Raw genomic sequence first — 21985 nt, 5'->3', positions numbered from 1 at the left:
ATTAAATTTCAGACATACACCCAAGTTCCAAATCACAATACGGAACTATTGGAACTGTCAAAATACTGATCCAGATCTGTTTGCTCAAAATGTTGACCGAAATCAACTCAATTGAGTTTTAAAGCTCTATTTCACATTTTAATCAATTTTTCATATAAAAACTTTCTAGAAAATTATTCGGACTGCGCACGCAAGTCGAGGAATGATAAAATAGTGCTATCTGAGGTCTTAGAGTACATAAATGAATGTTTAAATTAAAGATGATATTTTGGGTCATCACATTTACGTGCTACATGCCTTAATTGTTAATTGATGCTCATAAATCGTGCCTTAGCTTATGGATTGTCATTTCCTTGCTATTTGATTTCATGAGCTATCGTGTAGCCTTTTCCATTAGTTGTGACTTCTTTGTGTAGCCTCTTTATTTCTTTTAATTTTGTGGTATACCGTAGTTGTTTATAAATCGGTTGACTAATATTGTGAGGGATCGGGTTGCATGCCGCAATAAATATGATTTAATATTGAAAGGGATCGGGTTACACGCCGCAACAAATATGATTTATAATTATAAGGGATCGGGTTGCATGCCGCAACAGATATGATTTAATATTGAGAGGGATCGGGTTGCACACTGCAATATATATGATTTATTATTGTAAGGGATCGGGTTGCACGTCACAATAGATATGATTATTATTGTGTGGGATCGGATTGCACGACGCAACATATATGATTTATTATTGCATGGGATCGGGTTGTACGCCGCAACAAATGTATAAATATGAAATTATTGTGATATTAAGGTTAATTCTGATTATGATTCTAACAATGCATTTCATGCTAGGATGGGTACCGTGATTTCTTAAATCACCTCATTGTACTTTAGTTATAATTAATTAACCATCAATATATTAAAAATGGAACAATATAGACTTCTTGTGTGAGTCATGCATTATATGTGATATGTTAAGTTGTTGAGAATTTAGTAGAGGTAAATGAAAGAATTTTCAAGTTGTTCCACTTGTGTGTCTTTCAAAAATAAAACTCATATCTTATTCGAAGATTTACTAAATTAAATGGTGATTATATTTTTACTCTAATTGATATCTCAATATTCTCATTATCTTATTGTCGTGTAATTTGCATGAAAAATTATTATTTCGTTTTACTTTAATAAATCCCATATTTATCTCGTTAAAACTTGATTGAATGTCTTATTTTGTATAAATACAATATTTTATCGGATCTCATATACTTCTAAACTAAACTCAATTGATACTCTATTTGTACAACTCTTCCACTATTTTACCTTATTTAAATCCTAAATTGGCTTAATGATTCATTTGATGCTTCACTGTATTTAATTTAAAAATTATATTTAATTGTGTTTAAATTATTCATTAGTCATCTTGGTTGATATTGATACGGAAATTATACACATGGTAGCACGAGAATTTTACCGTGCAAAAGTGATTAGGAAGATATGGGTACAAGATGCCACATGTGTAAGAATTGGAAGTTGTGAATCGTGAATTGAGATTTCGAGGAGTGATATCTCGGGTAATTTATATTGAAATACATGCATCATAAATAATTTAATTGATTGATTTGTCATATGATTCCTTACTTGAACCTATTCATATGTCATTTGTACTCTATCTATGTTGTTGCTTAATTATTTGATTGTTTTCTCGTTGCTATCAGTATTCTCATTGTTGATTTGAATAGGAAATTCTTCTGTTATTGGCCTTACATTGATATTCTTTCCTTATTAGCTTTATGTAGTATTTTGTACAGGTTTATATGTCTGGTAGGTGTCTTGACCTGGCCTCGTCACTACTCTACCGAGGTTAGGCTTGATACTTATTGGGTACCGCTGTGGTGTACTCATGTTACTCTTCTGCACATTTTTGTGCAAATTCAGGTACCTCAGAGTTGTTGATATTCATGTTATCTGATCGTGCATCTCTGTGGAGACTCAAGGTACTCCTGCTGTCGCGTTCGTAGGCCACAGAGTCACCTTCTGATATTTTCTTTGTGTTGTTTGATACTATTCGTCGTACTTAGAGATTTTCTAGTAAACTCTGTAGAGCTTGTGACTTGTACTACCGGTTTTGGGATTTGTAAAAAAATTTCTATTTCATATTTAATAATTGTTGGTTGAGTTGCCACTAATTCAGTAAGTGTTAGGCTTACCTAGTCCCTAAGACTAGGTGCTATCACGACATCGTACGGAGGAAAATTTGGATCGTGACACCCAACCACGAAGATGATTCCAAGGTCAATCAATACATCACAAACAATATGATCAATACTACAAATTTGCCTTTTGACCTACCAATAGAAACTTTATCCTTAATCCGTCAAATTTATGTACCACCACTAAATAACCTACAATAATTTGGCCAAATAATATGGGGTCTTACCTCCTCAGGACAATTCTCAGTAAAATATCTTTATAAAGAATTAACTCTCACTCATAACCACTAGTCATACACTTGGCTATGGAAATTAAAACTACCACCTAAAATAATTCTTTTTCTGTGGTTGTTTTCCTACCAACGGCTGCCCACTGCCACTCACCTTTATAAATTACATATCACCACTTCAAACATGTGTACAGTCTGCCTACAAAGTGATGACACAATCAATCATCTACTCTTCCAATGCCCAAACGCTCAACAGATATGGGCCCAAATAGGCCTAACAAATGCTCTACCCTATATGGATATACCAAATACCCACCATATTCAAATAATTAATACATTACTCCATACCAAAAATAATCTTCCGCTAAACCTACCTTCACGATTATTAGTTCCATATACAACATGGTATATATGGAACCTCCGTAACATGTTTGTCTTTAAACACCAACCAACTACCCCGAAAATTCAGCAACTAATTTCCCAAGCAGCTCAATATAACTATATTATCCAATAACAGACACAAAAATCGACCATCACAACCCATGTATGTCAAATGGTACCCACCAACAAATGAAATTATTAAATTAAACACCGACAGATCTTTTAAAGGACGACCCCCTAGAAATGGTATAGGCGGAGTTTTTAGAAATGATACATGCAATTGGTTACTTGGATTCATGGGTGCACGACCCACAAGAAACTCTACATATATAGAATTATGTGCATTACTATAGGGATTACAATTAGCATGGCATCATCACTTCATCCCATTAGAAATCAACGTGGATTCCACATAGGTAATATCTATGTTAATCCACCACAATTTACACTACTCATCTTTGTTGCTGGAATGTAGGTACTTGCTACGCCAACTGGGTGACACATGCATCAAGCACAGATACGGGGAGCAAAATCGTGTTGAAGATGAACTTGCACAATACGGAGTCACACAAAACTCACCGGAGCAGACTCTCATTCTGCACCAACCACCAAACTTTTTTGAATCAGCAACTTATGAACGACCAAGAAACACAACAATGCCTACATCAACAAACAACATGTATTTTGTGTATTACTAAACATGATAATGGCAATAATATTGTAGCACAACCTAGGGACCATTCGAAAGGTCAATCGTTCTTTTTGTAACAATATGCAAAGCATCCACAATGCTCCTTGTATTGGCTCTCGTCTTTAATATCATATAATTCCGTCTGTTTGACCAAAAACAAAAAACAAAAAACAAAAAAAAATGAACTAACCTAACGATTAGTTAAACACCTCTTCAACTTCTCTCTTTGTTTTTCATATGTTTTTTTGTTGATATATATATATATATATATATATATATATATATATATATATATATATATATATAAAGAATCTTTTGTTCAACTTAAGCATTTAAATTATTTCTGAAAGTGGATTGTGATAGGAGTTTGGATTCTGCATCAAAATGAGAAAGAAATAAGTTGACAAATTTAAATGCTTTATTTATATAGATATAGGTGAATAATTTCTGATAGGTTCTCTGCCATGATTGCAGGAGTTGTAGAGGAGGAAGGGGTTGGGGAAGATGAGAGACGGCTGGGAGGGGAATTTTTTTATTTATTTAGTAAATATTGTTAATTCGGTGTAAATTAAATATTCTTGTTTCTTAAGTTATGACGCGTGTCATGATTTAATTGAAGCATGCGATGCAGTCTCCAAGAAGAAATGGTCAAGTACAAGAGTGATGTGTTTAGATAAAATGTAAAAAGATTGAGGGCGTAAAATGATCCATGTGGTTTATAAGTGTGTCACAAGAATTTTGTGTCAAGTTCCGAAGGTAAATTATGTATTTTGCTTTTGAAAAAAAAAAAACATTTTTGGTCCAATACACATATATATATTCTTCTTTCTTTTAATAACGGAGGCGTCCAAATCAATTTGTGCCCCCTTCATGTATTCATTGGATATTTGTGACGTCTCACTGATATAGTACATAAGTATTGAATAACTTTATTAGCTAACCTTAAACATATGGGACGAAATTAGTTACCAGTTTTGTATTTACAGAAATTTGTAACTCTGATCTCATTATTCATTAAGATACACCTTTGAGAGCGAATGTATCTTCCATTAATATGTTTACTGTGGTTTACTTCCATAGCTATCCTCAGTGGCGGACCCAGGATTTTGTACAAGCGGATTCAATCTTAAAAGTACATAACTTTAGTCGTAAAATAATACTGTAGTTGTCAAGCGGGTTCAAATAAAATATTTATACAAAATTTACGCAACTTTAATCTTAATTTATATATATACACGATATTAATTTTTAATGAAGCGGGTTCAGTTTGCCACCATGTGCGTCCGCCCCGGCTATCCAATTAATGTATTCTTGGCAATTGACTTGATTATTAGACATCAATGAAAATCCATTATATGAGAAGCATACCTGGAATACTAGTTTGTTCGATTGTGATCAAATATATATTGTTAATGTTTATCTAAACAACACAATATTATTTTCGATATTGTAGATCAAGAACAAATTTATCATGCATTTAAAGAACACTAATTATGATTAAAATTGCAAGATAAACAATATAATATAAGACTGAAATGATACTTTGGTCAAACTAGATCAGCAATTACAAAGTTCATTTGAAAAAAGAAAAAAAAAACACTCGCACTTTATACATACATCAACAAATAAGAATATAAACTATTTCTTTAAAATAAATTTGCTAATGATCACTAACAAGTCATATTATTATTTGATCATTGATTTCACTTAGCTTTAAAATAAAGAAGTTACCGCTTATACGTTTACATGTAAAAATGAGAATAAATTTTGAACTTGAACTTAAACAAAAAGAAAAAAAATCAAATAACTTCAACTTTCATTCACGAATCTTTAATGTGTTTATGGAAAAAAAACTCAAACTAATCCAAACACAAAATCTAAGAAAACTAAACAATTTATAAGCTTATTATTTGTAATTCTCTTCCAACTTTGTTTGAGGTCGAAACATAATTATTATTGTTATTGTTGTTGTAATTGTAATCCTCTCGCTATGAACTGCATTGGATTTCTAATCCTCAATTATTTTCAATCATTTTTCTCATATTTGTTTAAGTGAAATATATTTTTATTTAATTTTAAGATTAATTATTACACATTATATAGTATTGCGGGGAAATGAACGAAAATATGAATTAATATCCATATTATCAGTCAACGCTTGACATTTGAAGAGTTTGGTACCAACCACTATTCCACATCAACTGCCAAGATCCACAAGCTCTTTCATTCTGCCTCCAAAAAAAAACTGTTTAAATGATAATCAAATTTTTGTGTCGCACTCCTTTTCTTTCCTATGCCACCTCCTCAAGATCTTCATTTTTTAGCTCAAAACATCACTTCTTCTCTAGCCGTAAAAATGAAGGTGACCCTTGTTCTATTTTCCTATATTGAAAACACCATTTTTGTTATATTTTAAATCTTCCCTAAGTTTAACCGATTATTCTCATTATTTTAGGCTTCTTTAAAAAAAACCTTTTACCTACACAGATTGTCCTCAATGCGTTGCTCTGCAACACCAGCAATGGCAATGGAGAAGGAAATGGAAGTAGAAGTCGATAGAATATTAGCTGCAAAAGAGGATGCACATGGTGGGGTGACAGTGGAAATGACTAATGAGCCCTTGGACCCTTCTGTCTTTGGTTCTTTACTTAGAGCCTCACTTTCTCATTGGAGACAACAGGTCTTACTAATATGTATATTTTGTTTTGGTTAACTTTTTTATTTTATTTTTTATGACTGTGTTGTCCGGGCTAGTTTACGTTCAACTATTTTGCCGAGTATCTACTATCTGGTAACTCTGCCCGACAATGCTTGGAGAGGTGGATCTAGTATTTTTATAAGATCGGGTGCACCACTAAAGAAATAAGAAAAAAGAAAGTATTAAGTGAGAGTTGATCATTGCTCCTCTAGGTAAATAACTCAATCATTCAACCAACTTCACCATTTAGACTCTTTGGAGCATGGGTGCCAGCAGATAATATTAGATATTCTAGAAAATATGTACATGAAATACCTAGTTTTGCGGAAAAACCATGGGTTCACGTGCCCCATATATAAGCCTATAAGTCCGCCCCTGAATGCTTGGGCAGATTGACAGAAATTAGCTAGTATTTTTTGCCTTGGATTTGAGTCTGAGCTGATATTTTGTTTTTGGTTACTGTTCAGATTCCATTTTCAATCCTGAGCTGGGATATTTTGTTTTTGGTTACTGTTCAGATTCTATTTTCGACTTTCACTGAAGTTCTTGATCATAAAGTTAATCCTGTAGATTCCCCTTTGTTGTGAATAAGTTGAGAATGGATTTTACTTTGGGGTGTGACGCAAAAAGAAAGGACTAGCTGATTTCTTCCTTATATAAGCTTTGGTGGGCAACTTTATCTGGAGCTTGAGCCTGTGCCGGTGGGAGTTAGCTGGTATCCCGTAAAATAGTTGTGTGCAAGAGGTGGCATAGGCACCACCTTTTTAGAAAAAGAAAGATTCTATTTTTCTGTTTGTGCGTCTGGCCTACATTTGGATGTAACTAATGTAGCACAACATTTGAATTTTTGTTGACCCTTTCTCTTTTGAATAAGAGTCAAACTGTGTACAGATTTTCGCGCCCTCTGGATGCCATTGAATGAAAGCTTAACTGATCAGAGAAACATCTTAGTTTTTTGTTTGTTGCTCTGGATATCTTAGTTATCACAAATTTAGGATTGTTATGCAGCTTGACCAATGATCATGGTTGAAACGCGGAATTGCATAGACGTTTAAGAGTACCACGGGCAGTGGGTGGGTGAGTGGAAGGGGAATATTTGAGTGCTGATTTGTTAGCAATATGTCCTTTTTGAATAGAGTAAGTGGAATGAAAAGGAAGAGGAGTCTTGGAGCAACGGTAAAGTTGTCTCCGTGTGACCTATAGGTCAAGGATTCGAGCCGTAGAATCAGCCACTGATGCTTGCATCAGGGTAGGCTGCGTACATCACATCTCTTTGGGTGCGGCTCTTCCCCGGACCCTGCGTGAACGCGAGATGCTTCGTGCACCTAGCTGCCCCCTTAAGTGGAATGAAAAGAAGAAGACTGTGTGTGCTACCATGAGACTATAAATTGAACGTCACATTGAGCTGATTTCGATGTTAATCTTATACGTTATGATGTTGTCTATTGTGCAGGTTACGACTATATTCTTGAAATGTTGTGTAAAATCTGCTGAACACCAGCTCATTCTTGTGCTAGAAATAGGAAGTGGTGTTTGAAAAATGTTGTGTTACACTGTCACTTGGCATGGCCAGATTCAGGGCTTCGAAATCTAAGTTATGGGTGAGGGGGGCGTGAGTCTATTAGAGATACCTGCCTGTTGAAGTGGCTGATTCTAATTGCCATGCTTATATGGATACTGTTGAAATAAGAGAATAGTTGTAAGTTTGCAGGTTCCATTCTTTAAGATGATTACCTGTAGATCGGACTTCTGAATTTCTATGCTTTAAATTTCTATTCAAAGTTCATCCTTGATAATAGGTGGACATACTTGCAGGGTAAGAAAGGTGTTTGGATCAAGTTACCTATTGAGCTTGTAACGCTTGTTGAACCTGCTGTTAAGGTAAGTTTGTTGCTTAAATTATATTGTCCCATCTCAATATCTAATACAATTATCCTGTTTCTTTGTAGGAAGGGTTTTATTACCATCATGCAGAACCAAAATACTTGATGCTTGTGAATTGGCTCCCCGCAACTGCTAACACTATTCCAGCAAATGCGTCACATAGAGTTGGTATTGGTGCTTTTGTCATCAATGAAAGGAATGAGGTATATGTTGGTGCTACTTATCCTTCATAATGGTCATGGAGTGCAGCCAATAATTCAATCTTCCATTTTAGGAACTTCTCAAGTTGTAGGCACTAGGCACTAGCAGGCATCAACTAAAATTCAATCTTTCACTTTTCATGTTTCCTCAAATTTGTCCATGGATGGTGGTCAAAGTACCCGATCTCAATTGACCACACCTGGTACGAATCCCTCGCCCTTACCAGTACCAGTGTCGTGTCGACATGGATGCGGCAGCTAAAATGAAGCGTCCGCGCAACATAGAATTAAGGTACATGGTGGAAGATAGGAAGCTGTTAACCGTTTCTAGGTATGCGACTGTGTAATGAGGGACCTCGTGAGGTGAGACTTCAGCAACTTTACTCCAGTTCCACAAACTGATGTTCTTCAGTCGAGGTGGCGAGAAGGGAAGGACAACCTGTGTTTTAGGGAGGTTAACTGATAGAACTAGGGACTTACAACAGTGAGAGATGGGTAATCCCGAGGCAAGTTCAAGTTCAAGTCCAAGTCCTTGTTCCAATGAGATATCAAGAGAAGTAGAAGGGACTCTCCTGAAGGGGAGCCTTGGCTTAACTGATAAAGTTACTGCCATGTGTCCAGGAGGTCACGAGTTCGAGTTGTGGAAATAGCCTCTTGCAGAAATGCAAGGTAAGGCTACGTACAATTGCCCCTTGTGGTCCGGCTCTTCCCCAGACTCGGCGCATAGCGGGAGCTTAGTGCACCGGACAGCCCTTTTTTAGGAAGGATCCAAAAGAAGCAAATTCTTCTGTATGGACAGCAGTACGCGATGCTATTTTAGCAGCTGAAAATTTGAGAAGAGAATGCGAGTACATGTAAATAGCGATTTTTTGTGCAAGCCAGCCAGTGAAACTGATCTGCTATGCCAGCACCACCAAATCGAGGAATGTGCGGCATAACCTACTTGAGCCATTTCAAATGATTTCAACAAGTTTCCTGTACATACTGATCTTTCAGTTTTTGACCTTGGCCAGAAGGCGAATTCCAGTGTAGGTTGCATGAAATATCTTCTTCTATGTATAGTACCCTCATGTTTTTATACCTCAACTCCATTAATTGCTTGGTTATTTTCTTGCAATTTCATTTTAAGTATGCGGACTTCCTTATCGTACCTCCTCTCCTTGCACATCGCGCCCTTTTGGCCTTTTCTTTTTTCGCAAAAGGGTTTTGTTTTATCCATTTACATCATTCTGATAGTATTCTGCTTACATTATTTCTATACTTATATGCATCTGTCTGGCTATCCATGTATCATAGTACATGTTTGTTATTGAAGCACTTGCAGAAATAATTCTCTTTAAAATCTTAGGTGCTAGTTGTCCAAGAAAAGAGTGGACGTTTCCAGGAACCGGTATGTGGAAGTTTCCTACAGGAGTTCTTGATGAGGTATATCTGAATGATAACTTCTATGCCATATGAGAAAGTTAAATAACTGAATAGAGGAAATATAAAAATAAACAAAAACTCGTGCTGTACGAATATTATCAGTCATGTTAACTTTTCATCCACAGGGTGAGGATATATATGATGCAGCTGTCCGAGAAGTAAAAGAGGAGACGGGGATGAGTGAGAATTCCGATATCATTTTTTTCTTGTTTTTAAATAAAACTAGTTATTCCATATGTTAAGTTTGATTCTGGATTTAGTAACAACAGCCACTTGATTTGTATTGATACAGGTGAATGCAAAGTTGGTAGAAATACTGGCATTCAGGTTGTCTTCACTTAAAAGTTGTTTAAGTTTCTGTTATATTTTTAATGTCTTTTACATATGAATATGAAACCTTTGCTGTCTCCTTACAATGTTTAATCTGTTTACCTTATTGCATTTCATACTGTAAGATAGTTTGTGTACTAAAGATGACTTCATTAAATTGCAGACAGAGCCAAGTCATTTCTTGACAAGTCAGATTTAATGTTTGTTTGCATGCTAAAACCTCTCTCCTTTAATATCCAGAATCAGGATGCAGAAATAGTCGCTGCTCAGGTACATGGTCGTCAAATATTTGTTGTTTAGAAGTAGAACTTTCTAGTCGCTGCAAAGAGGTTCGCGCCCGAAACCCCTTTGCCAAAAACTGCAAAATCTGTTTTATGTCTCTATATATTATATTTTGAACCCCCTTAACACAACCCAAAAGCATAGCTTAGTGGTCAAGGGGTTCAAAACCTTTGTGAGGTTATTGGTTCTATTTGCTACTGGTCACGGTGTCTTATAATTTTGATGTAGTAGGTACCCGATGGAATAGTTCAGGTGCATTCGAACTGACCTAGACACCACGTTAAAGAAATTTATAAAAAGAGAAAGAGATTATGTGCAAACTTGTATTACAGACAGTTCAAATGCATCAAATAAGCAGTTCCCAGCTTCATGCTCCAAGCTCATGTTCTTCTTTGTACTTGCAGTGGATGCCATTTGAACAAAATGCAGCTCAGCCATTTGTCCAAAGCCATGAGCTTCTCAAGTACATTTTTGACATATGCTCGGCAAAGATAAATGGCAGGTATACTGGATTCTCATCTGTTCCTACAGTGACCAGTTTTTCCAGAAAGAAGACCTACTTGTACATGAATAACAAGGTCAAAACAGCTGCTAGCGACGACCAGTGACGGAGTCAAGATTTTACTAAGGAGATTCAGAATATTATAAAGTAAACACACGAACAACGGAAGGGGATTCAACATCTACTGTTTATTCATAAAAAATAATTTGACCTTATATATACAGTGTATTTTTTCGGCGAAGGGAACCCCCTTCCGCTACCCTAGCTCCACCCCTGGCGACGACCCCTGATGTGAGAGGAAGTTAAAAAAGTTGGTTCTCCTCTCCCTGGGGGGGGGGGGGGGGAGGAAGAAAATTGGATAGGAATTTGAGTACTGGGTTTCAATGAAGCTTATAATGGTGCAATTCTTTTTCTACTATGATGTACTAATAGCAGGCCAGATATGATATTTTGTATGTGAAATTAACAATGCATCAACTGTACAAATATTACTTGTGATTTAAGCTTCTTTAGTTGGCCTTTTGAACTCTCTTCTACTTATGAAAGTATCACATATTCCGTATAAGATATTTAAACTTGAAGTAATTCCTTAAAACTACTAGTATAAGATTCTAGAGATAAAATAAAAAGCAATGAACTAAAATCAAATCTAATCAAAGTAAATACACATTTAGATGCAAAAGTAGTGATTGAACCGTTAAACGTTTGTGTATAATCCGCTGCCTAGGTCTTGGTTATCATGTATTATCTTGTTGGGAGGTACAGGTAGAAATAGTTGAGGTAAACACTTAAAGTGTCATTTACTATGCACTAAGCAAATATTAATCATAATTAAAATATTGTGAGGTAAACAACACAAACTTTTTGAATCCTTTTCATAAGATTGAGGTGATCATTTTACTCCCTCAAGTCAGCTAAGTAATTACAAAGGTTATTGTTTAATCTAAAAATAGTTTTTATGGTCAAAGCTAGTATTAAGAAAAATCGGATTACTAATAACCAAAATTACTTCACTTTCTTGGTAATACAGAAATAAGGAAAATAGTAAGTAAGGAAAGAAAGCTTATTGTTGATTGCTAACTTCCCCCCCAGAATTGCGGATTGGACTCTTGAATCAAATAAAGTAAAAGACTGATTGCATATATTTAGAGATATTTAGATGATTGTACAAAATGAGGTATGAGTCCTTATATAAGGATACACAATTGTAATGGTTTCCCTGCCTAATTCTAACTCGTTAATGGCATTAATTGCTTTGATTGTCCGTTACCAAATTTAATTATAACGGTTACATTAATAATAAAGGATCACCCGTAATCAAAGTGAATAATGATTCCCCTTTCATATTTATAACAGATTCGTGAATCTTCCTCTTTTACGGTCTTCATTTATCTCGTGCTTATTTTTTCATTTCCAACTGTTAGATTTGGTACCTCTTCTAATAAAACATCGTGGGTGTTTTATCGGGGGAAGTGCACAAATAACCACTAATCAGAGATGTCTTTACTTTTTAGTTACTGTTTTAAATATATTTACTCTTTAGCCAGTATTTAATAAATTTTTACCCGCTCGGATAAAAACATCCATGTGCTAGACATGAGTGCTGTGTAAATATTAAGGACATAGTGTCCTTAACTTCATGAGTGTTGTGTAAATATTAAGGACAAAGTGTCCTGTATTTGCACCTTCTGCTGTTAAACTTTAGGACATCATGTCCTTAACTTCATACGTGCAGTGTAAATGTTAAGGACGTGGTGTCCATGGGTGCTTTGTAAATATTAAGGACATAGTGTCCTTAATTTTATGAGTGTTGTGTAAATATTAAGGACAAAGTGTCCTGTATTTGCACCTTCTGCTGTTAAACTTTAGGACATCATGTCCTTAACTTCATATGTATAGTGTAAATGTTAAGGACGTGGTGTCCTTAACTTCATGTGTGCAATGTAAATGTTAAGGACATAATATCCTTAATTTGTATTTTCAACTTCTGTTGTTAAAATTTAGGACATCATGTCCTTAACTTCATATGTGTAGCGTAAATGTTAAGGACATGGTGTCCTTAACTTTATGTGTGCAATGTAAATGTTAAGGACATAATGTCCTTAACTTGTATTTGCACCTTCTGTTGTTAAACTTTAGGACATCATGTCCTTAACTTCATATGTGCAGTATAAATGTTAAGGACATGATCTCCTTAACTTCATGTGTGCATTGTAAATGTTAAGGACATAGTGTCATTAACTTTATGAGTATTGTGTAAATTTTAAGGATATGGTGTACTTAACTTCACGAGTGATGTGTAAAATATTAAGGACATGATGTTTTTAACTTCATGAGTGATGTGTAAAATATTAAGACATGGTTTGTCCTTAATATTTACACAATACTCATGAAATTAAGGATATCGTATCCTTAATATTTACACATCACTCGTGAAGAAAGGGTAAAAATGACTTTTTGTATCAATTTTAATAGAGTAGTGGCTATTTTTGCTCAACATTAAAAACGCAGGCTAAAAAGTAAATACCACTTAAAAAGTAGCTATACCATGCCATTTCTAGTGTTTTATCCATGCCTTTATGTTTTTCTTTATTAGCCCAATTATAAGTGTCACTTGTCGTCTTGTTGTTGGTCCACGTGTCATGCATTTTCTCACCGATACAGTTATTGGAAAAATATTACTCGTAATTGATAAGTCTTCCCTTTTTGTTTAAATAAATTTGTCCATTGACCACGGTATATTTAGGTTTATTCATGAATTTCACTTTTACGTTAAGAGAGTTTAGCTTGCATGTTTGACGTTTATATGTGAAATTGAGAACAAAATTTAAAAGTAAATTTCAGAAAAATCGAGTTAAAATTGTGGTTCGAAGACGTATTTGAACTTCAATTCTACTCACAAATTATCAACATTTTCAAAAATTAATTTGGAAAAAGCTTATTACAAGAATCTTTAATGTAATTATAAAAGATAGCCTTCCAAATACCAATAGCTAGGAAAATGGATGAAACTATGAAGCTAATTACTCCCTCCATCTCAAATTATATTTTTCTTTTACATGCCCCTTAAAAAAATATTAATTGCTTTATGAGGTATTTTTAACTATTTCACCCCTATTTAAATCTTATTGGTGTTTGAACAATCATAATATTACCCCATAATTGAGGTATTTGTAGTATTTAAGAATAATTACTACTAAAAGTAAAATAAAAATAATAATTAAGATTGTCCTGAACTTTTGAAATAATAAATAATTTGAGATAATTAATTTTTAGAAATCGGGCTAAATAATTTAAGACGGAGGGAGTATTAATAAGTCTATAAATAGAAAAAATAAAAGTGCGGTTCCAACAAGTTGACATTGTGAAGCGTTTGGTACGCTGCTATTCCACGATTATTTTTTTATATTCATTTTTTGACTCCTTCCTTCAATCAAGTTCCAAGACAATCACAGGCTCTCTCTTCTGTCTCCACGTTACACATTTTCCTGAATTGCAAATCCTCATTCTTCAATTATTTTTTAAAATATATTTTCCCATATAATCTGATAAATGATAATCAAATTTTTGTGTCGCACCCCTTTTCTTTCCTATGTCACCTATCCAAGAAATTCATTTTTTAGCTCAAAACGTCACTTCTTCTCTAGCCATCCGGCAACACTCATCAGTTTCTGCAAAAATCAAGGTGACCCTTGTTCTATTTTTCTATATTGAATATACCATTTTCTGAAATTTTTTATCTTGTCTAAATTCAACCAATTATTGTCATTATTTTAGCTAAATTGTCCAAGATTAGGCTCTATTTTATCAGTTTTTTTAAATTACTACCGGGTACTTGAGGTAGTAGGAGGTAGCAGATGCACAGTGAAACTAGTCAAGGTGCACCTAAGTTGGCCTCGATACCAACAACAATAACAATGACCCAGTATAGTCCCACAAGTGGGGTATAAGGATGGTAGTGTATACGCAGACCTTACCTCTAATCATCGGGTAGAGAGACTGTTTCCGAAAGAACCTCGGCTCAAGAAGACCTTACCTAAGTTGGCCTCGATACCGGTCATCAAAAATAAAATTGTCAGCTTTTTATAAGTGTAACCAATTATTGTGAATATTTTAGCCAAATTTTCCAAGATTAGGCTCTATTTTATCAGTTTTTTTTTTAATTATTATCGGGTATTTGTGCGGGGAGGTAGTAGGTAACTGGTGAAATTAATCAAGGTGTGCGCAAACTGGCCTCGACATTGGTCATCAGAAAAAGTTTGTTATCTTTTTGCAAGTGTAACCATTTATTGTGAATATTTTCGGCAAATTGTCCAAGAGTAGGTTGTATTTTAATTTCTTTAACTGACCCTTTGGTCTTTTTAAAGCTTTGAACAAGTCTAACCAATTTTTTGTTTGTGATTATTTTAGGCAAATTGACCAAGATTAGGTATAGTATTTACCTACACACAAGGTCCTCAATGAGTTGCTCTGTAACTCCAGCAATGGCAAGGGAGAAGGAAATGGAACAAGTGGATAGAATATTAGATGCAAAAGAGGATGACTATGGTGGGGTAACAGTGGAAATGACTAATGAGCCCTTGGACCCTTCTGTCTTTGGTTCTTTGCTTAGAGCCTCACTTTCTCATTGGAGACAACAGGTATTTCTAATATGTATATTTTGTTTTTGGTTATTTTGGGTGGGAAGAAATCTTTTGCCTCCGAATGGATTTGAATCTGTGGGGGATATTTTGTTTTTGGTTACTATTCAGATTCTATTTTCAAATTTCCCTCAAGTTATTATCGTAAAGTTAATCTTGTAGGATTCCCCTTAGTCGTGAATAAGTTGAGAAAAGATTCTTTTGTTTTTTTTTGGTTCAAATCCTAGCTGAGACAAAAAACACTAGTTGATATCTTCCCTAAGTCTTTGTGGATAGAGTTATGGAGCATGTGTTGGTGAGAGGTTGCAGGTATCCGGTGCAATAGTTGAGGTGCAATAGCCAAACAACACTGTTTTGAAAAAGGAAAATTCTTTTGCTGTCTGTCCTACTTCATTGTAAGTGGTCCAGGTGTTGAATGGTGTCTTCTCACCCTAAAGTAACAATAAAGTTGGAAAAAGGTTCTTTTATCATAACATATAATACCGTATATGATTTATTTTTTCCTTTTTATCCTGCTAGGTTTGTCCTCTGAGGCAAAAAATGATTTCCTTCCATACACATGTTTATTTATTTTCTTTGTTTGGCTCCTAAACACCCCACTAGATTTCATTGAGTCGTTGTTGTTGTTTGCTCCTAAACATCTTAGATTTTTAATTGTTGCTCCTGGACATCTTAGGTATCACAAATTTAGGATTGTTATACCGCATGACCATAGTAGTAATGCTGAATTGCACAGAGGTTTAAGAGGTACCGGGGGTAGGGGTGGAGGGGTACATCTGCATGCTGGGTTGTTAGCAATACGTCCTTTTTTTATGGGGTAAGTAGAAGGAAAAGAAGAAGACTCAGTGTGTTACCATGAGGCTATTAATTGAACGTCACCTTGAAGCTGATTTCAATGTTGATTTTGTGATCTTGTCTATTGTGCATGTTGCGACTTCATCCTTTGGAAAATGTTGTGTAACGTCTAGTATACAATCTGCTGAACACCAGCTCATTCATGTGCTAGAAGTAGGAAGTGGTGATTGAATAATGACTTGTGTCACACTGCCAAATTCTGGGCTCCATGTCTAAATTGTGGGGAAACGTGAGTCTATTAGAATTACCTGTCTTTTGAAAAGGCTGATTTTATTGTCACGCTTATATGGATACTATTGGAAAAAGAGAACAGTTGTAATTTTGCAAGGTGATGATTAACTTTAGATTGGACTTCTGAATTTCTGTGCATTAAATTTTGATTCAAATTTCATCCTTGATAATAGGTGGACATGCTTGCAGGGCAAAAGAGGTGTTTGGATCAAGTTACCTATTGAGCTTGTAACGCTTGTTGAACATGCTGTTAAGGTAAGTTTGTTGCTCCTCTTAATGATTAAATTCTATTGGTCCCATATCTCAATTTGCACACAATTATCCTGTTTCTTTGCAGGAAGGATTTTATTACCACCACGCAGAACCAAAATACTTGATGCTTGTGAATTGGCTCCCTGGAACTGCTAACACTATTCCGGCAAATGCGACACATAGAGTGGGTATTGGTGCTTTTGTCATCAATGAAAGGAATGAGGTATATTTTGGTGTTACTCATTCTGCCTAATGATCATGTATATAAGCACTCAGTTTTGTTGGAAAAGCTAGAAAAGAAACCAATCATTATAATACATTAAGGAAAGAACAATTACAATCTGCTTCATCATTGAGGGGCTTCCAACTTTAGTGGGGATTAGATTGCTGAGCCATTTTTGTTCATTAAGCACCTCAAAAGTACATGATTGTAAGTGTTTATTTCATTAATTGGATACATAGATAATGTTACTATTCATAAAAGAAGAGCACAAATGACAGTCAACTGAAGATTTTCTTTCGCTTTACTTTGCTTAATACCTTGTTGTTGTTGTTGTTACCACTTGTTGCCACTGATTTTTTTCATCTTGTCTTTACCCGAGGGTCTATCGAAAATAGCTTCTCTGCCCCCAGGGTAGGAGTAAGGTCTGCGTACATAATGCCCTCCCCAGATCCCACTTGTGGGAACTCACTGGGTTTTTTTTTGTTGTTGTTGTTGTTAATGAACAAGAAAACGAGTAACAATAAGATCTGATCTACAGAAATCATAGTCCAGATTCAGATCAAAGAAGTTATATGGCTTCTTTTGAAGAAGAAGACAGTTTCATTGTTATTTGGTAATTCTGCAATATGTTCATGATTGGTCAAGATTTGTGTCCAACGTGAGTATCATGGATGTTATAGAATTAATTGGCCAAAATTACTTTATAGAGGGAAAAATTAGGTACATGGTCGCAGACTCGCAGGTGGGGGATTCCGAAGGGAAATTAGGTACATGTGGGCAGATTGGGAAGATGCTACTCTGGGTATGAGGATGTGTAATGAGGGACCTCGTAAGGTGAGATTTCAGCAACTTTACTCCAGTCCCGCAAACTGATGTTCTGTAGTCGAGGTTGCCAGAAAAAGAGCACATTCTGTGTTTGGGGAGTTTAACTGATAGAACCAGGGACTTACGAGACTGAGAGATGGGTTATCCTCAAGGCAAGTTCAAGTCAATTTCTTGTAGAGATTATATCTCAAGAGAAGCAGAAGGGACTCTCCTTCCGAGTCTGTTTACGACTCCAAAAGAAGCGAGTTCTTCTGTATGAAAGGCAGCATGTAAATAGTGATTTTTTGCGCAAGCCTGCCAGTGAAACTTATCCACCAAATCATGTAATTTGCTGGATGGCCGACTTGGTGTCATTCAGGTGATATCCAAAACAGTGAAGCATCTGCTTTCTTGCTGCAAAATAAGAGAATTGAGATTAAAAAAAACTGGACCTGCACCCCATGAAGTAATATGGATAGTTTGAAGGAAAATGAAATGGAGCTTCTGAAGAATGAAAAAATCTATATTCCATATTCATTTTTAAATTTTTTTTCTGTGGAGCTCACGATATATCTCTACTAGGATTGTAATTGGGTAAACTTTCTTGGAGAGTCTCTTTTATATAAGCTTTATCTGATTTGTATACCCTTCTATAGGAGTACCCCTTACTTTAGGCTATCATGGAATATTGCTTATCCAAAATAAATATTAATTAATTAATAAATAAGTAAAGATAACATAATAAGCTCTATATGGAGGTTGAATCAATTTTATGAGTTTTTGCATAATTTGCAAAGGGATGAAAATGAGAAGAACGGGTCAGTGTTACAGAATCCTTATCCTAGCTGCTCCATATTAACCTCTATCCACAACTTTGCTGTGTGTTTGCATGTGCCGATCTTAGTCAGATAACTTGTTGTTTCTTCCTAAAGGTGAATGAATTAGTTAACTTAGAAGTTAACTAGACTTAATTACCAAATACAGTCAGAATTGTGCCAAAGATAGAAGCAGAAGGTAGAGATAGAAAACGGACAGTTAAAAATAGCAAAATGTTGTAGATAAGTGACCGAGGAAGTGACTGTATGGAGAGAATGTCTGAGATGTGCCAAAACTTGTATATAACTATATCTCAAGGTTATATTCATGGACCATTAATGAAAATAATGGTACTTATCTAGTAAAATAGAATACATATAATATCACTGAAATGTAAGTTGCTTGGACTCGGGTGGGGGTGTCAGGTATGGGTGCGGATCTAGAAGTCGGATCCTTCATGATCAAAATCTTAAGATTCGGGGATACGGGTGCGGGGATTCGGCTAAAAATAATTCAAATATCTAAAAATAGAGTTGTAAAAATATGTATACATTATGAGACATTATGTAAAAAACTTACAAGGTATTCCGAGAAAGAGAAAATAATGATCAAGAGGAGAATCCGAGAAGAAGATAAAAGGAAAATGACTTACATAGAAGTTTCTATATACAAGGTATACCATTTTCTTCAATTTCACCCTATCTTTTGTTGTGATTACAGAAATCAATATATTTGTCCCGAATTTCTCCGTCGATTTTGGTCAAAGTATCCAAAATCGGTTGACCAAATCCGGTACGAATCCCACACCCACAACGCGGGTGCGGCATCAAAAGTGAAGAGTCCGAGCAACTTAGACTGAAATAATTTCTCCATACATACTGATTATTCAGTGTGGGTTGCATGAAGATATCTTCTTATATGTATGGCACCTCATGTTTTTATACCTCATCCCCAATACTTGCTTGGATATTTTCCTTCAATTTTCATTGTTAGTACAAGGACCACCTTACTCCACCTCCTCTCTGCACACTCGAGCCATTTCAGTTTTTTTTCCTTTCTGGAAAAGGGTTTTTCTTTCTCCATGTACACTGATAATGTTCAGCTTACATTTATTTCTGTACTTAATAGTATCTATCTGGCTATATATGTGCTTAGTACATGTTAGTTATTCGAGTTCTTATAGTAATAATCTCTGTAAAATCTTAGGTGCTAGTTGTCCAAGAAAAGAGCGGACGATTCCGTGGAACCGGTGTGTGGAAGTTTCCTACAGGAGTTGTTGATGAGGTATGTTTGAATGATAAATTCTGTGGCATATATGAAAGTCAAATTAAATGAAATGTGAGGGGAAAAAAAACAAAAGTATCCGCTGCAAGAATAACTGCAGCTATGATGACGTTTTATCCACAGGGTGAAGATATATGTGATGCAGCTGTCAGGGAAGTAAAAGAAGAGACAGGGGTGAGTGAGAATTCCGATGAAATTTCTTGTTTTTAAATTTAAAAACTACTTATTCCATATTCTAGTTTGCTTCAGGATTTAGTAACAACACTCACTTGGTATCCATTGATGCAGGTTAATGCAAAATTTGTAGAAATACTGGCATTCAGGTTGTCTTTCACTTAAAAGTTGTTTAAGTTTCCGTTATATCTTTAATTTGTGATTACATTCTTGATAATATGTATGTATAATCTTGGTGGTTATGCTCTTATTCCCTTCTGATTGTGGAATGCCAACAACATAGTCATCTTCTTTTTACATGGGTACGAAACCTTTCATTGTCCATTTGAAACCTTTTGTTGTCCCTTACATGTTCGGTCTGTTACCGTTTCTGCATTTTAGACTAAGATGCTTAGTTTGTGTTTGAAAGATGATGTTATTAAATTGCAGGCAAAGCCACAAGTCATTCTTTGACAAGTCAGATCTTTTCTTTGTCTGCATGTTACAACCTCTCTCCTTTGATATCCAGAAGCAGGACGCAGAAATAGAGGCAGCCCAGGTATCAGAACTAGGACTTCCTATGTCAATGCTGTTAAAAATAATCATACTCGAGATTTTACGATTTTCCTTTTTCCGTTAACAAACATCTTTTTCCTCATCTGGGCAAATCTTGCATTCTTTTTTGAAGTGTTTCTAGCTGGACTCTTGTCGGTTTGATTTTGGACAAAGTAATCAAGTAGAAACAGTTGACATGAGCTTTAATTGAGATGAAGTGAGAAAATTAACTTGGATCCATCTAACTTACTCTTAGAAAACTACGTGCAAACTTGTAGATGGCAAAGTTAAGTTGCGTTAAATTAGCAGTTCCCAGCTCCATGCTGCACGCTCATATTTTTCCCTATCCTTTTGGTGCTTTTCTACTTGCAGTGGATGCCATTTGAACAATATGCAGCTCAGCCGTTTGTCCATGGACATGAGCTTCTAAGGTACATTTCTGACATATGCTCGGCGAAGCTGGAGGGCAGATATACTGGATTCTCTTCAGTTCCTACAGTGACCAGTTTTTCTGAGAAGAACACCTACTTGTACATGAATGGCAATGTCAGAACAAATAGTCGCGGCAACCCCTAATGTGAGAGGCAGCTAAAAAACTGGTTCTTCCCTCTCCCAAAGGGGGGAAAGGAAGAAATATGGATAGGAAGTTTGATTCACTGTGACTTCAATGAAGTTTATAAAGGTTCAATTCTTTTATATTATGATGTAATAACATGAGATCAAAGTGTTCTATGATGGAAGTATTAGCTTTGAGATTTATATTTTTGAATGTGAAATAGACAATGCATCAAGTGTACAAGAATTATTTGTGTATTTATGTTTGTTTGATTGGTCTTTGGAACTCTCTTCTACTTATTGAAGTGTCGCACGGAGCTATTGTAACTTTCCTTGAGCCGAGGGGCTATTGGAAATAGTCTCTCTACCGTCACAAGGGAGGGAAGTCTGCGTACACACTACCCTCCTCAAATCCCATTTTGTGGGATTGCACTGGAGTTTTTGTTGTTGTTACTAGGAGATATTGAAACTTAGTGTATTTCGTTGAAATCACTATAAATTTCTAGAGATACAAAAAGGAAAAGAAATGAAGTAAATCAAATCTAGTCAAACTAAAACTATATTTAAGATGCAAAATTAGAGATTGAACTACTAAGCATTTGTGTATAGCCTATTGCCTAACCTTTATTGGTCTAGGTTACTAGATACTCGTATTGATGAGCAAGTATTTGGCGGAATAGTTTAGGCTCTTTTAAGGTGACCAAGATATCATTGATGTGAGAATATACCGGAGAAAAATCTATTTTAACAATGATACAATAAACCATATATATAATACATATTCTATTTCTACTA

At 35.3% G+C, this 21985-nt stretch overlaps 1 protein-coding gene and 1 pseudogene across 5 annotated transcripts; both read left to right on the top strand.

Moving 5' to 3' along the window:
- Nucleotides 1-5705: 5705 nt before the first annotated feature.
- On the top strand, nucleotides 5706-11348 carry LOC104087054 (nudix hydrolase 2-like; annotated as a pseudogene).
- Nucleotides 11349-14210: 2862 nt separating this feature from the next.
- Nucleotides 14211-21476, top strand: LOC104087053 (nudix hydrolase 2-like). 5 transcript variants are annotated; one of them, XR_004504466.2, is made up of 10 exons: nucleotides 14211-14507; nucleotides 15233-15462; nucleotides 16738-16803; nucleotides 16886-17023; nucleotides 19850-19927; nucleotides 20051-20101; nucleotides 20216-20250; nucleotides 20385-20403; nucleotides 20531-20639; nucleotides 21008-21147. XR_004504466.2 is itself a non-coding variant. In XM_018767664.3 (9 exons), the coding sequence occupies exons 2-9, from the start codon at nucleotides 15395-15397 to the stop codon at nucleotides 21209-21211; spliced, it is 765 nt and encodes a 254-aa protein (XP_018623180.1). In that variant the 5' UTR covers nucleotides 14217-14507; nucleotides 15233-15394; the 3' UTR covers nucleotides 21212-21476. The 5 variants fall into 5 exon arrangements, 4 of the variants coding, with proteins under 4 accessions (XP_018623180.1, XP_009589740.3, XP_070058135.1 ...); XM_018767664.3 differs by lacking the exon at nucleotides 20385-20403 and having other exon boundaries at nucleotides 14217-14507; nucleotides 16722-16803; nucleotides 21008-21476; XM_009591445.4 differs by lacking the exon at nucleotides 20385-20403 and having other exon boundaries at nucleotides 14218-14507; nucleotides 21008-21476.
- Nucleotides 21477-21985: the final 509 nt, after the last annotated feature.

The sequence above is a fragment of the Nicotiana tomentosiformis genome, chromosome 5, assembly GCF_000390325.3.
Source record: "Nicotiana tomentosiformis chromosome 5, ASM39032v3, whole genome shotgun sequence".
Taxonomy (NCBI): domain Eukaryota; kingdom Viridiplantae; phylum Streptophyta; class Magnoliopsida; order Solanales; family Solanaceae; genus Nicotiana; species Nicotiana tomentosiformis.
The sequence above is the reverse complement of the archived record's forward strand: the minus strand, read 5'-3'. Positions and strand labels throughout refer to the sequence as shown.

Bases quoted from the DNA above. Each gene is read 5' to 3' on its own strand.
- LOC104087053 (XM_009591445.4), top strand. From the start codon at position 14,375: ATGATAATCAAATTTTTGTGTCGCACCCCTTTTCTTTCCTATGTCACC. The intron at 19,928-20,050 runs GTATGTTTGAAT...TTTTATCCACAG, and splicing joins CTACAGGAGTTGTTGATGAG to GGTGAAGATATATGTGATGC. The intron at 20,640-21,007 runs GTATCAGAACTA...TTCTACTTGCAG, and splicing joins CAGAAATAGAGGCAGCCCAG to TGGATGCCATTTGAACAATA.